Consider the following 15,955-nt stretch of genomic DNA (forward strand, 5'->3'; position numbering starts at 1 on the left):
GCTCAGGTGATGTAAATACTTTAAAACTGCGAAAAAAAATACTGTGGTGAGGGTTATACAACTACAGAGGAAAAACTTCTGAATTGTAAACTGTAAATAGGTGCATTGTATGTTTTCGGAATTATATCTCATAAAGGAGAGAGACAGAGGGGAGAACGAGAGAGAAACTTCTGGAAATGACAACACGCAGCATTCAAACTGCCTCTCTCAGACTCGCCCACTGTTTAACTCATTAAAACCCTTTGTCAGATCATATGACTCAGAAAATAATGGTCCAGCATGAAAAAAAGATCAGCAGGTCTCAAACAAAGAAGAGAACATGTTCAGACAAAATGTAGCATTTAAAACAATGGCTGAATTAAAAAAAAAAAAAAAGACATTACTTTGTACCTTCTACATCTGAAAGGACAATCAAAAGGTCAGTTTTCATTTCCACTGCCAGACGAGCAGCCAGGCTATCATTATCTTTAACACTAATAACCTGGAATGCAGGTAAAAAGTAGTTAGTGAGTTTGCAATACAACTTGAAAAGAAGTTCACAGAAACATTCAGCTGGAAGGCAAAGCCAATGGCCCCAAATGTGCAACCAGTAAGTCATGCAGGCCCCTTCTCTGAGCAAAACACAACACAATACAATGCAAAGGGCAAACCCCAAAAATGTGCCCTTTCTAGTGCTCACAGTCATGCTCACAGCACCATCTGAAATCACCATAGCACCTCATTCTGTTGAATGAAAGCCCCTGACTTCCGAAGAACTTAAGCAGTTACTGCATCATGGTATCAGCCACTTGCATGCTTCAAGACGCCAGACACATGTCTTCCACTTTCTCCATCGTGCTTATGACAACCTTCCGGTGTTAGTGCATGCAGCACAGCTTGCTTGACATTAGTTATCTGCAGCAGGCTCAACCCCTACAAATACTTTACCCACATTTACCCCCTGAAGATCACTATTGGGCTCAGCTGGGGGGACAACAGCATCATTTGTATTGACGATGGGGACGATGTTCATTCGGAGGAGTTCATGAAGTGTTCCATTGAGGTTTCTGCGCTTCTGTTCATCGTGGAAATCCAAATTGGTTACCAAAATCTACAAGGAGCAAATAAAAGGCAAAAAGCAAGGCACAAAATGACAAACATTCCCAGAAAAGCACATCAAGATATTAACTTAGGAGTTAAACTTTAAGCTGATTTCCTGAGCATAAAGCCCTGAGCACAGCCAGTATGGCTCCTAAACACAAAGAATAAACAAAAGAGTCTTGGGCTGGGCCCAGAGAGATAACACAGCGGCGTTTGCCTTGCAAGCAGCCGATCCAGGACCAAAGGTGGTTGGTTTGAATCCCGGTGTCCCATATGGTCCCCCGTGCCTGCCAGGAGCTATTTCTGAGCAGACAGCCAGGAGTAACCCCTGAGCATCGCCGGGTGTGGCCCAAAAACCAAAAACCAAAAAAAGAAAAAGAGTCTTGGGCTATGGGCTTCCTATCTATAATACAGCGCACATTCTTGGATGTTTAAAAAACTTAGAGTCACTTGGAAGATTTATTTATGCATGTTTAAGACTTTTTGCTTTATGGGGGCCAGAAATAGTATGGGAGATAAAGCATATTTGCCTTCATTGGTCATGACTTTGGCACCACATATGAGGCCCTGAGCACTACCAGGGGTCACTTATGAATACACAGCTAAACATGCATAGTCCCTCAGCATCACTGGGTTTGATGGCTGTACAACTTCCTGTACTCCCGCCCCCCCCAAAATCAGAATACTATTTTTATTCATAGAGACTTACCAAATTTAATCTATCTATAAAACTGAGAAAAATCACTATCTACCTTAAAGAAATAGTGGGGGAAACAGGGGCTGTCCACTGAGTTTTATAATATTTCAATGTTCTAGCACCTGATTCAGGGACTAGGATGCTTGCCATTTGAATCATAGGTAAGTGAATAGTTTTGTCTATGCAGAAAAGTATAATAGACAAATGCATCAAGGCCTCAATGTCATGTGCTCCACAGCTAAACAGGACTGAATTTAACAGAGATGGTGTTTGAGCACATGGAATTAAAAGCCTGAGTGCTCTCTGGAGTTGAGTCTTGAGTAACAAGCTGAAAGGGCTGGCCTTATGTTAGGAAATATTAAGTGGTAAAGAGTCAGTGAGTTACAGTTCTTCTTTAATCGGTGTTTAGGCAATGTTTAATTGAAGAAAAAGATAAATGGGAAAAACAGCAAGAAATTATTCCTGAAGCTCATGACTAAATGCTTTAATAAAACATTTAGAAAGGCAATTTTTGCTACACAGAGCATCTAACATAGGAAAGCCTGGAGAAAGACGATCCATTTCAGTAGGTACTGAAATGGTCAAAGCGGGAATGAATATGCTCTTGGCAGGCTCTCGCTACAGTACTGAGAACAATAGTTTTAATGAAATGTAAAATGGAGAAAAATGGTAACATTATTTATGGAAATAATTCACTCACTTTTTCAAGAAAACAATTATTGTCTATGGAATACAATATACCAGAAAAGCCAAATTCAATATAGGCAGTGGGATGGAAAATAAAAATGCAGAATTGGGAAAGATGTAATGGGAACTTCTTTTGTTGTTGTTAAAGCAGATCATAAACTCCTTTTCAGGGACCTTGATTCCTATAAAAAATGGAACTGGATCCAAAGTGAGTATACACATTACAGTCATGGCAAGGAAAGGTCAGGCACTAATTAAACATGTGCAAGAAGCAGCCAGCAGGAGGCTTAAAGTGAAATTACCTATTGTTTAATTTAACACAAAAGAAGCATGGACAGAAATCCTATGAGAAAAATGTGCTGATATGCTTGGAGAACGATAATCTATTAAGCTATAAATTAGTTTATTTTCTAGGAAGAAAAACGAGCTAATGGGGACTACTGCAATAGTGCAGTGGGAAGGTGTTTGCCATATACACAATCAACCTGGGCTCAATTCCCAGCACCTCATATGGCTCCCCAAGCCCCACCAAGAGTGAACCCTGAGAACAGAACCAGGTGTAAACCCTGAGCACTGGTGGATGTGACCCAAAAACAACAATAAAAAAAATAGCTGTTACACTTGGGTTTTTTTGGAGGGATGGAAGGTATTGGATGGAAAGTATCCAGAGATACTCAGGGTATTTACACTTCTGTATCTATGCTCAGGAGATCTTATAGACAAAACTGAGCATAGGACTCAAAAATCCAACCCTCAGACACTAAAAATTCTTGCGTAAATGGTAACATAGGAGTTTAAAAATATTAACTTGGGCAATTAGATTTTTTAAGTGTTTGTGATACTTAGATTTCTCTATTTAGTGTATGATTGACTAAAATACAATTGAATAAAAATAATTTGGTATATTTAGTTTAAAAAATATTTTAGAGTGGAGCTGGGCAGGAGCTGTTCTAGGGGGGTGATTTTAGAACATTTAGGGGTAACCCTTTAAAAATTTTTAAGTTTCATGAGGAATAAATCATGCCAGATTGTTTATTCTAGTATACCTCAAGGCCTAACAGATAACTTATTACATCACAGGTGCTTTGTAGTATTTGTTGAATGAAAAGCCATTCAGTTACCAGTATTTTTCTTTCCCTTCAGTACTTATTAAGATATCTTAATAATCTTAATAAGATACCTTAAGAAAGATAGAAGAAAGGCAAGAAAAAAAATCAGTCACTGAATTCAATAAATTAAAAAATGACACCGTCTTGTTTTGTGTTTTTCTTTTGGGGGGCTACCCCTCATATGCCCCTCATATGCTCAGGAGTTACATCGAATAATTACTCCTGATGGTGCTCAGGGACCATATGAGGTGCTGGGAATAAAACCTAGTTCAGTCATATGCAAGGCAAATAAATGCACTATGCTACTGCTCCAGTTCCTGACATCACTTTTGTGTATTCATAAAGGATGAGCACTTGCAGTGCCCATGAGTTATTAGTATTAATAACAAGGGTTATTACTTATTGGAATGTACTGCATATCAGAAATTTTGTTAAATACTTTTTACATATTTTCTCACGCAGCCTTTCTGAAAACTCTTCTTAGTAGGCACTGTTGCCATCCTCCCATTTCAACTAAGACAGAAAGGATTGATTTAAAACAGGCTTTCCCCAGATCTCCCCATCAGCAAATGTTAAAGTCAAATCTATATCCTGGGGGCCTGGCTCCTGAGTCAGAGTTCTCAGGGGTCTCACACCCCTGTGCAGAGGCCAGCTCTCTCACCTGGGCAGCACAGATGCTATATTGTGTGAACATGGCTTCATATAAGGCCATCAGCCCACTCTGTCCAGCAGCGGCGCAGGCTCGAGCCTCCAAAACTGGGATTGCCTGGAACACATGAACAGACAAGGTGTGGTTTGGGGTGAGGGAAGGAGGCCTGAGAACCCCTAGTACAGAAAGGGGAAAGCAGCACTCACCATTTCTTTTAGCTGGTTCTGCCCCGAGTGCAGGGCCTGCCGCACACTCTGGGACAGAAGAATCTCATGGCGCAAGCGTTGCTTGCCAAAGGCTACAGCCCCACTGGTCACCAGCATCATCTCTCGGCCTTGATTCTGAAGCACTGATACCTGACAATTGAAGAAGTGAAAAACACTAGGAATCAATGAATCATTATTTCCTCTTATCACAAGAGACTCAGGAAGGCTGGATCCCAAATGGTGGTTTATAATAGAAATCATTGGGCTGTTTCTGGACAAATGGCCCAGATGGATAAAACACAAGACATCCTACAGGCTTCCTCCAAGATGGTGACAGGCAGAATCAAAGAAAATTTTAATAAGGGGATCTGATGTGCAACCAGGTTGATACCCATAGGATTGCCTTATGTTGTCTATAGTATTAAAGGCCTAATTATTCCTGGTAATAATATCCAGAAGCTCTGAAGCAAAGAATTGCAAGGTAAGTTTAGCAGATGGCTTCTCAGGTCTCATGTCAGAGTGATGAGGGGCCTCTTGGGCCATGTTTTGATACCTGCTGGCTGCCTATGTCTAGACCAGGAGAGATGTTTGACCTTATTCTACAGAATCAACTTTGTTCCCTTTCCCAGACAGATGCAAATGAAAGAATCAATAATTCAAGGTACAAACAGTGGGGCTGGAGAGGCTCCTGTCTTGTATGAAATTCAACCCAGGCTCAATTCCTGAGCCCTGAGTAGATCCCTTCCCCCATAAAAAAGATGTAAAATATTAAATATTCCTAACCTGTCTATGCCTTCAGGTGTTCTAACACTATAATCTGTTTTTGTAACTTACAAATAGCTGTGATAAACCATCATCAAAATAATAACTTTTAATCATAATTTCATACTTAACCAAAATGATCACTATTCTAAATACCCAGTTATTATCCTCTAGCTTCAACAATTATTAATTCTTAGCAGTTTTTCATTAATTCTCCTTCTATACACCCTCCACTATATTAACACAAGTTCCAGTCTCCAAACATATTATTTCATTTGTAGATTTTGCAGCAAGCTTTGTAAGAGAGGGAAAACATATATGTACAGATTTACAAGAGCAAATCCTTTGAAAATTCCTTAATTATAATATTCAGTTAGTTTTCATATTTCAATATCTTTTAGCTTGATCAAATTGATAAGAATTAAGCTCACACACTATAATAAAGTATCTCTATGAATTCATAGATCTCCCCATCCATCATGTTTACCCTTGCAATTCTGTTAAAAAAAAACTGTGTTGTTTTTCAGTCTTTGACTTTTCAGTCTTTTTTTTTTTTTTTTGGTTTTTGGGTCACACCCTGCAGCGCTCAGGGCTTACTCCTGGCTCTACGCTCAGAAATCGCTCCTGGCAGGCTAGGGGGACCATATGGGAAGCCGGGATTCAAACCACCATCCTTCTGCATGAAAGGCGAATGTCCTTTCTCCATGCTATCTCTCCGGCCCTACCTTTTCAGTCTTAATTTGAATTTTGTGGTTTGGGATCACAACCAGTGAGACTCAGTAATCACTCCTGGATGTGCTGAGGAGCATATGGGATGCCAGGGATCAAACCTGGGTTGGCCATGTACAAAACAAATGCCCTACCCACTTGTATACCCTGCTTGTATCCCTATGGAGTAGGTTTTAGCAATATTCTATTTCATATAAACTGCTATTAGGTATGAACGTTTGACCCTGTCAATTCTTTACAAGTGTGGGATGCATTAGGGGGCATAATTAGGGGACAAGGTTCTTTGTTTCTGTGTTGTTAGCAGCAGTTTTGATTTGTTTATTTGTATGGGTTTCAAAGTGCTTATATTTTGTTTTGTTATGTTTCGCCTTTGGGCCACAGAAGTGCTCAGGGGTTACTCCTGGAAGTGCTTAAGGAACCATATGGAATGCCAAGAACTGAAGCTGGTCGGCCAAATGCAATGCAAAACCGCTGTGCTATTGAGCTGGCTCCTCAAAATGCTGATATTTTAATTCCATTCCTCCTTCATTAATAAACAGGAAAACATCCATAAAAAGAAACTTTCTGTCATTAACTATTATCATCCTGAAGCACAGTATATATATGAAAGTCCGGACAAATGTGTATCTTCCTCCTTTACCAATTTTCTAAGTGAGTAAATTCTCTAGTAGCTTATAATCAATGAAAATAATTTACTATTATTACTATAATTAATAAAAAATTACTATCACTTACTATCATTAAGACATATTGAGCTTAACAGGGAGCAAGTGTTACAGAAGACTGAACACGACAACAACGATGCATAGGAACCTCTAAAACCTAGAGACTCTGTCCTAGACCCTGACCTATAACCCGCGCAAATATCAAGATCGCTAGCTACAGGGGCTTGATTTTCTCACACACAACCGAGAGGAAACTTTCCTGGCATCACAAAAAAGCCTTTTGGGATGGGGTAATGAGTATGTATGGAGTCAGGGGTTGATTCCATGATGGTATGCTTCAAAGATGGAGAAACCCTGAATCTCTTAGGCCACGGGAATTCCCTTTCTTCCCCAATGCTTACTGTGCCTATGCAAAAAAAAAAAAAAAAAAAAAAAAAAAAAAAAGTGGGGGAACGCCAAACCCTGCCACTCCAGCACCCATACTTTTTCTTGTTTTGATTTGTTAGTTTTTGACTTTATTTTCCTTCTCTCTTTTTTTTTTATTTTCCTTCTCTTTTTCTTCCACTTTTCTCTTTCTTTTCACTCTTGTGGTTATTATTTAGAGATTTATTTTTATTTTTATTTGCCAGGTCCATTTTTTTTCTTTTTTCTTCCATTTTTCTATTCTTTCTTTCTTTTTTTTTCTCTCCTTTCTTTTTTTGGTAGTTGTCACCTAATTTTTTTCTCCCTTTTTATCTCTAATGACGGTGGAATGGATGCTCAATCTACAACAAGCTGTAAAGTGGAGACCAGTTGCACTAGCATTCTGGGGGGTGAAGGAGGGAGATATGGGATGCATACTGGGAACAGGGGAGGAGGGAAGACAGCACTGGTGGTGGGAATGCCCCTCATTCATTGTCACTATGTACCATAAATAATGCAGTGAAAGTTTTGTAATGTACTTTGGTCACAATAAAAATTAAAAAAAATCTTTACTGATGTATCGATTATCCTATCTTTGGTGAGTAAAAGCTGAATCCACAACAAATGTTTGGAACCAGAGAGATAACCACAGTAAGCGTTGCCCTAATCTAAAAAGCTCTTTCATTAGCTGCACAGTTGCCCTTAGAAGGGAACTAATATTACATCTTCTTCATCCTTTTCATCAAGCTTTTCTTTTGTTCAAAATTTTCCAATGGCTTTAATTGGGACCATAGAACTAGCACGACAGACAGGGTGCTTGCCTTGCACAGGGCCAACCCAGGTTAAATTCCCAGCATCCCATATGGTTCCCTGAACTTGCCAGGAGTAAACCCTGAGAAAAGAGTCAGTAGAAAGCCCCAAGCACAGTTGGGTGTGACCTCTCCCCCTCAAAATTCCCACCCATTTTTGTTATTGAACCCCAATTTTTCTACTGGACTGAGAAGCCTTGCTTTATTATTTTCCACTGATTTCCTTGGTTAAAAACACTATCACTCATCATGGTCTCTAGGCCCACCAGCATCGCATACTCATCACTATCTGCCTCCATCTTCAGTCCTCTTGTATACTCTCTTCTCCATCCCAAGGCATGGCACAACTCTGAGAGTACGATTCACACTATGCATTAAGCAGGTTGGACTGTTTCCACTCTGTCAGAGCAAATACTAGCAGGGTCAAAGGCCTGTCTGAATACAAGCTCTCCTGGGTAGCCTGAATAATAACCACCACACTCTCATTCAACTTTCCTATTGTTAGACCCATCAGCCACTGTCATTTGGGCTCAAACATTTATATAGGTACTGCATTTAACAATCCTAATCATTGGACTTCTGGTTCTGGCTCCCCAAGAGCAGAGGTAATAAGCCTGTAAAGTCCCTCATAACACAGGCCATCAATAAACTTTTGTTAAACTGAAATGTTATAATGGACTCAATCTGGGAGGTAGATCTGATAATTCCTTAGTACATTAACGATGAGAGAAAATATTGAGTCTGAGGAAGCAAGCCAGAGGAGAGCACAGACATCTTATTTGTGAGGCCGTTGTGTTCAATCTCTAGCATCACCAAAATAAAAAAAAAAAAGAGAGAAAGAAAGAAAAGGCCATCTAGTTTCACATGAGAAATTTCCCAATACCAACTCCTCAGAAAATCTTTTTCTACTTATTTGATTGATTCGTTTGAGCCCATACCTGGCAGTATTTGGGGGTTGCTCAAGAGACCATACAATGCTTGGGATAGAACAAGGGTTAGCTACATGGAAGGTAAACAATTGTCTTAACCCCTAAACTATCTCTCCAGCCCTAGAAAAGCTTTCGCTTTTTGTGGGGAGGTCTTTGTGTTTTGGGGCCACCCATCAAGGTTTATGCTGATCTCTATGCTCCGGGATCATTCCTGGCAGTACTAGGGATTAAAGTGGGGTTGGCTGAGTGCAAGGCAAGTCCTTTAATCCCTGTTCTAATTCCTCCAGCATCAGTTACAGATAGAATGAAAAAGCTCCAACTATTCCTCTGGGATAGCTGGGAGGCCCGCTTTTTGACTCTTTTAGCCAGACTGGAAAGTGGTAAACTACAGTCTGCAATTCAAATCTGACCTGTACCTGTATTTTCTAAATAGCTTCATGGGAACATACTCATAAACATAGTTATATATTACCTGTGGCTGCTTCTGTGTTACAATGGTAAATAGTTAAGACAGCAACCATATGACCTGCATAGGCTAAAGTATTTATTGTTTGACAGAAGAAGTCTGCTGATCTTTGTTCTTGGTAAATATAAGGCTAGTGGAACTTAGAACATGAAGTAATGTTGACACCCAAAGTCAGTTTCTTTACTGATAGGATGTGATCATCCTTGTATGACTGCATGGTCAAAAGGACATATAAAAGTTCCTAGTGGAGGGGCTGGAACGATGGCACAACCCGTAAGGCGTCTGCCTTGCACGTGCTAGCCTAGGACGGACCAAGGTTCGATCCCCTGGTGTCCCATATGGTCCCCCAAGCCAGGAGCGATTTCTGAGCATATAGCCAGAAGTAACCCCTGAGCGTCACCAGGTGTGGCCCAAACAAATAAACAAACAAAAATTCCTAGTGTAAATTTGTTTTTCTTGTTGGAGGGCTGGTACTTAAAGCCTAAGTTCAATCCCCAGCACTGCAGTCCCTTAAATACTGTTGAAAGCTACCTCCATAGCACCCTGCTCAGTGTGACACAAAGTTTTCAAATAAATAATAAAAAAATAAAGAGAAGCAGAGGAAATCCTCTCCATTCCTTGACATTCTCAGTCCTGGGATGCTTGTCCTATTGACTAAGAAAGGGACTTGTCTGATTGAGTTAAATCTCCTGTACTTAAATCAAAATGATCTTTATGAGCTGATAATAACTCTACTCTAGTCCTACAAAGCCCTCTTTTCAGCAGTTACCTGCTCAACAATAGATGCCAAGCGCCCCAATGCCAGGCCACATTCATCCCCTCGGGTCACCACAGCACTTCCAAGTTTCACGACGATTCTCTTGGCATGCTTCAGCTCACTGCGGTGCGCAAAAGACTTGCCATGAGCACGACTAAGGGGCACAGTGATAAAGGGGATGTTGCTCCAACAACGAGCATGTCTGATGGCTGACGGCTGGACACGATCTGTAACCCAAAGTCAAATATAAGGAGATAAAAGAAATGCATGGAGTTAATTTCTTATTAGGAAGATGCAATATTAACTAGTCTCATAACCCCAAAAATAGTTTCATTAATCCTAACTGAGTGTTTATCAGTATATCAAGAGCCATACCTAGCACATTCTTAGTCTAGAATTCTTTGATTTGCACCCAGGTCAGCAGTATACTCAAATTGTTGGCAGAGTTTAAATGAAACAATATTTCCTGAAGATTAAATGGCAGAATATGTCAAAGATCTTAATTTTTTTCTCACTATAGTAAAACAATTCTATGTTCAGAAATTTATTTCATAACTAATGCTCATAGGCAGCAGAAATTAAGAGCAGGTTGGAGCTGGGAAAGATAATACAGTGGGTAGGGCACCTGCCTTGCACGCAGCAAACTAAGATTCAATCACCAGGATCCCATATGGTCCCCAGAGCATCACCAGGAGTAAGTCCTGAGTGCTGAACCAGAAGTAACCCTTGAGCATCTCTAGACATGACCCAAAAAACAAAACAAACAAAAGAAGCAAAGAGCAAGAGAACTGATCATTGGTAGGAAGACTGGTAGAAGGAGGAGGGAAGGAACCACTGTGAAAATGATAGAGGGAAGTGGTCACTCTAGACCAGGACTAGGTGCTGAAAGAAAGTAAAGTGCATGCATAATACTCTATTAACAGTACTATAAACAACAATGCCTGAAAGAGAAATAAAGAAAAAAATAGCTGCCGTAGAGACAGACTTGGGGACCAGGAGGGAAATCAAGGATATTGGTAGAAGGAAGTAGACATCGAAGGGATTGGTGTTGGAATATTGTATGCCTGAAACTAAATCATGAATAATTTTATAAAAGAATTCATTATAAGCACCTAATAAAAGATGGAAACAGATTTATCAGTAGGCTGGTTATTTAAGTGCTATTCATGATGAGTAGATTAAATGCCATAAAAAGGAAAAAAAGAGGAACATTCTTAGAAATGTTGGTAACAGGAAAATGTTCATGTTTGTTTCACATTTGTATATATCATCTATTAGAAAAATATATATAAAACATATTAAAGTGTTAATATTGTATCTCTTGATGGGATTATTTGTAATTTTATTTTCTTTCTTTATTCTACATTTCTAAATGTATGTATTAAGAGTACATTTTTTGGGCCAGGTGATATAGTACAGCGGCGTTTGCCTTGCAAGCAGCCGACCAGGACCAAAGGTGGTTGATTTGAATCCCGATGTCCCACATGGCCCCCCGTGCCTGCCAGGAGCTATTTCTGAGCAGACAGCTAGGAGTAACCCCTGAGCACCACCGGGTGTGACCCAAAAACCAAAAAAAAAAAAAAAAAAAAAAAAAAGTACATTTTTTATAATCATAATAATGTATACTTTTAAAGAAAACACTTGGCATGGGTCTTCAACATCTTGTTGATTTAGAGGAGCATTAACTATGTATACCAAAACCACAAGAGTGAAAATCATTTTAAGCTCGCTAAGGAGACAGGGTAAGGTAAAGAAAAGAAACTTAGGTCACTGGTTGAGAGATGACATGGGCATAGGTTAGGGCTGGACACTGAATACATGAAACTTAGTAAAAAGCTTTGTAAATCATTGCTGTAGTGCTTTCCAGGTGAGGGGTGGAAAGATGGAAGAAGAGGAACTTGAAGGATCCTCTGACTTGCAGGGAGGGCTGTATGAGACACACCCAGGTATGCTCAGGGCTTACTCCTGATTCTGTGTTCCAAGAACACTGGGGTCCATAGGTAGTGTTGGGGATCACACCAAGGTTGGCTACATTGTTATATCTCCTGCTTGATATCTTTAGTCCATAATCTGAAGGATTCAGAGACCAGTAAATGTTCCCATCTAGATCCTATCAATCTCAATAGTCTGATTGAGACATCAAGAGAATTATATGAAGGATGTAAGCTATCTCTATGTATTAGTTCTTTTTTTTTTTTTTTTTTTTTTTGTTTTTGGGCCACACCCGGTAACGCTCAGGGGTTACTCCTGGCTATGTGCTCAGAAGTTGCTCCTGGCTTGGGGGACCATATGGGACACCGGGGGATCGAACCGCGGTCCGTCCAAGGCTAGCGCAGGAAAGGCAGGCACCTTACCTCTAGCGCCACCGCCCGGCCCCTATGTATTAGTTCTTATAATGCAAGTGAATCTATAATTATCTCAAGTTCAAAAATTCAATTACAAAAACATCATGAATAAAAATAGAATGAAGGCCAAAGAGTAGTAAAGTAGGTAAGACAGCTGATGCGGTTTTGATCCCCGGTATCACATATAATACTGAGTCCCATCAAGAGTGATCCCTGAGTTGAGAATCACCAGTAAGCCCGATGACAACAGGGTATAGCATCAACAAAAGTAATGTGCTATCTATTTTCCCTCTATTTTTATTGTTTTATTCACTGTTTATTGCTTATGTCCAATTCTACTTTTATAAATAAACTGCTTTTATAAATAAAAAACTATATATAAATAAAAAAATATAAAAAATTATTGTTTTATTTATCTACTTTTATAAATAAACTGCTTTTATAAATAAAAAACTATAAATAAAAAAATATAAAAAATTATTGTTTTATTCACTGTTTATTGCTTATGTCCAATTCTACTTTTATAAATAAACTGCTTTTATAAATAAAAAACTATATATAAATAAAAAAATATAAAAAAAAAACTACTTTTATAAATAAACTGCTTTTATTCTCTCTTTTTAAAACCTGTTTAAAAAACACACTGCCCAAACTTTAAGCATACTTCCTATGGTACCTACGAGCTCTGGAGACAGCTGTAGACTGGATCCAAGGTAGGAGGTGTTGGCTGACGGGCTGGAACCCAGAGCGGCAGACTTGACTCAACATGCTGCTCCGTAGTCAGAAAGTATCTGCAAAATGCATTTTTTAAATCCCTGAATGAGTAGGAGTAGACAATAAATTTTAGTTTCCTTTACTTTCCCCAATTTTCTTCCCAGAGGGGGGGGAAAATGTGATTTATGGGTTCCAAACTCCTTTATGTTGGGGCAATTCCCACCTCTTCCATAGCAGGGAAGAAGAAAAGGCTCCTTGCCAGGCACAAGTCTACCCTTTCTGTTTTAGAAGCATCTTAGTTTTGCTGTAAAGAAGTAATAGTAAAGGATCACAAGCATTAAGACTGCCCATTGACAGTAAATCTTTCCTACAATTCCTCTACATCTAGAGAGTCTCCAACAGATCACTAAAAGATCCGACTCCAATAGAAAGTCATTTCTACCTTCCAGTTATCATCTCTTAACAGAGTTCTAAATCACACACTGAAAATGTCAGTTTGATCCCTTTTGACACAAGAGTAGAATGAACAGCCAGAGGTGGCTGCCAGGCCTTTTTCTTTCTGCTACCCACAGGAATTTTTTTTTTTTTTAAAGCACGCTCTTGCATATCTGGGAGCGCAATGCCTTAAATGAATGACTGCAGGCACATCCTATGAAGGAGCTCCTGGTCAGAAACTGCTGTAAGCATAACCACCAGGCTATGGGCATTATCCTAGCCTGGGTTAAGTTTTAGTGAAGGAATCACAAACTACACAAAATGATAGGGACCCCTTCCTATTTAATCATAGAAAAAAGTCTTTCATTATTTGTTTTCATAAAGTAAGAAAAATAATATGCTTTTGAAAAGTTTGCTTGTGAATCTCCTTTTAACTTTTGCTGTACGGATGGTAGATATATTGCAACCTTTTACATGACCCAAAAGTTCAGTGTCTACCCCAAACTGAAGAAACCATGGATTGTGCTTCATCATTTATATCACACAAGGGCACAAAACAGGGTAAAAAAGACTAGTAAGACACATCTGTTGCGAAAGATATGGTATCTCATTGGCACTAGAAAGCATTCCATGTCTTGGAATTCATTGTGACCATCTGAAAACTACCCAAATTTATTTGCGTACCATTGAATCGTGATATAAAGCCATGGTCTACAGTGCTTATATAAACAGGCTACTTCAGTATTTAAAAGTGAATTCTCCAAAATAGCCACATACAAGCTCAAAGAGTAAAATAATCCAAGAAAGAGACTAAACTTCTAGTTCCATCTGCCTGAAACCTTCCCTAGCTACTCTCAAGATTAAGCTGGATATAACTTTACAGGTCAGCTATGGAATGAACTACAGTCTCTGTTACTGCTGCTTTTCCTATACATTTCTGCTGAACTTTGAGAAACAGGAGGGGACACTATGGACTTTGGAGCTGGACATACCTTAGCTAAGCTCCCACATGCTGGCTGGGTCTTTTGGAGGCTTCATCTTGCAGCCTCTGTTTTATTGTGAAACAGGGACTGTGACAGTAAGGAACTCAGGGAATTAATGAGAGAACTAAGGATGTTGGATAAACATCAATATTCCTCTTTCAGCATTTTAGGCATGAGTGATGATTTACAAGCTCCATATTTTCCTTCAGGATCTGTCATAAAAATTCAAAGGTAACCAATTGCTAAAGAATGAACTAGAAACCAAACCTCTAGTCTTCTCTCCAGGGCACCCCACCACCTCTGGCAGGCTTCTCCTGCACTGGAGGTTCAACCTGTTGGGTTTATTAGCCCCACAATAAGCTGAGTGCAGGTTCTAGAGAACAAAGGGTGTGTGTGTCTAGACTGTGCCAATCGGCTTCTCTGCAGGTACCCCTTTACACCTTCTAAACAGAACCTTATCTTACTAATTTGGACAGAGAACTGAACTTTAGTCCCCACAAACTGCTTCCAGAAACACAATGCTTGGTAGATAAATGGTTCGATGAGGACCCTATGATAAAAAGCTCAGAGCCTCTGAGGGCAGGGGTTAAAAGATGGGGGTCAAGGAACTGTGGGTGCAACCCGAGTGGAAGGAAAGGCCTATTTCCCAGGCCGCCTGCCATCCTGCAAAAAAAAAAAATAAATAAAAAGAAGGGCGCGGGAGAACCCCATTACAGAATCCTGTCTGCATCGTGAATCAAGGGAGACAATCAGCTCCCTTCCCAGACCCCTTTTCCCCAAACCTCGATGCACACCCGAGGAACAGACAACCTCTGGAGCAGCTGCATTGCAAAACTGGCACTGGGGCTCCAGGCCCCGTTGGGGAAGCCCACCTGGACCAAATCCTCCCAGAACCCAGGCGCAGGTGCTCGGCAGGGCCTCATCAGCCTTAGCAGAAGCGCTGGAGCTTTGCCAACCCATCCTCTCCATCCTCCCCAGCCTTTCCCGGCCTACCTACCTGCCTCCCCGGCGCTCCCGAGGCCTTCAAGCCCGCCGCGCTCGCTGCACGTTCGGGTGCTCCGGGAGTCCGCGCACTCGCCCGCTTTCTTCCGTCCACGTCCTGCAAGATGACGTTACGTCAGCGGCGTTGGAGGAAACCCAGGCCGTGGGCGCCTCCGCTGCTGGCGTGGCGTAGCGGGCCCGGCGCAGAGCTGCACTGCGGAAACGGCGTAGCGGCCTTTCGAGAATGGGCTCGGCGCTCCACGTGGCGCGCCACGCCACGCCCACGAGCCGGCCGCCGCCGGGAGGCGGGGCTGAGCTCCGGCGTGCCAGTCCGCGTGCAGCCCGTCTGGGCACCTAGGACTGAGCCCGGAGCCCTCCAGATCTGGGGGGTGGTAAAGATGCCCAGACCAGACCCTCTGCTTCTCCTAGCGCTCCCTCCTATGGTGTGGCCATCAAGGCTAAGCGTTAGGGTGCTGAGCACATAGGTTGCATCAGTTTACACCTGTTCACAGAGCCCGGCCCATCGTGTATTCCTGTTTTACGTTACTTA

The 15,955-nt window shown here is 40.9% G+C and overlaps 1 protein-coding gene across 3 annotated transcripts in view; it reads right to left on the reverse strand.

Moving 5' to 3' along the window:
* Positions 1-15,537, reverse strand: part of ALDH18A1 (aldehyde dehydrogenase 18 family member A1) — a 46,273-nt gene extending 30,736 nt beyond the window's left edge. Inside the window, exons 1-7 of one of the 3 annotated variants that reach the window (XM_049790837.1) lie at positions 15,422-15,537; positions 12,973-13,083; positions 9,960-10,174; positions 4,429-4,578; positions 4,235-4,339; positions 932-1,090; positions 391-481 (exon numbers count right to left, since the gene is read on the reverse strand). In XM_049790837.1, the coding sequence (XP_049646794.1) occupies positions 391-481; positions 932-1,090; positions 4,235-4,339; positions 4,429-4,578; positions 9,960-10,174; positions 12,973-13,060 (808 nt within the window). In that variant the 5' untranslated portion in view covers positions 13,061-13,083; positions 15,422-15,537. Of the gene's footprint in view, positions 1-390; positions 482-931; positions 1,091-4,234; positions 4,340-4,428; positions 4,579-9,959; positions 10,175-12,972; positions 13,084-15,417 lie in introns of all 3 variants that reach the window. The other 2 variants (XM_049790838.1, XM_049790836.1) reach the window with 2 other exon arrangements.
* Between the last annotated feature and the right edge of the window lie 418 nt (positions 15,538-15,955).

The sequence above is a fragment of the Suncus etruscus genome, chromosome 17, assembly GCF_024139225.1.
Source record: "Suncus etruscus isolate mSunEtr1 chromosome 17, mSunEtr1.pri.cur, whole genome shotgun sequence".
In the NCBI taxonomy this organism is placed as follows: domain Eukaryota; kingdom Metazoa; phylum Chordata; class Mammalia; order Eulipotyphla; family Soricidae; genus Suncus; species Suncus etruscus.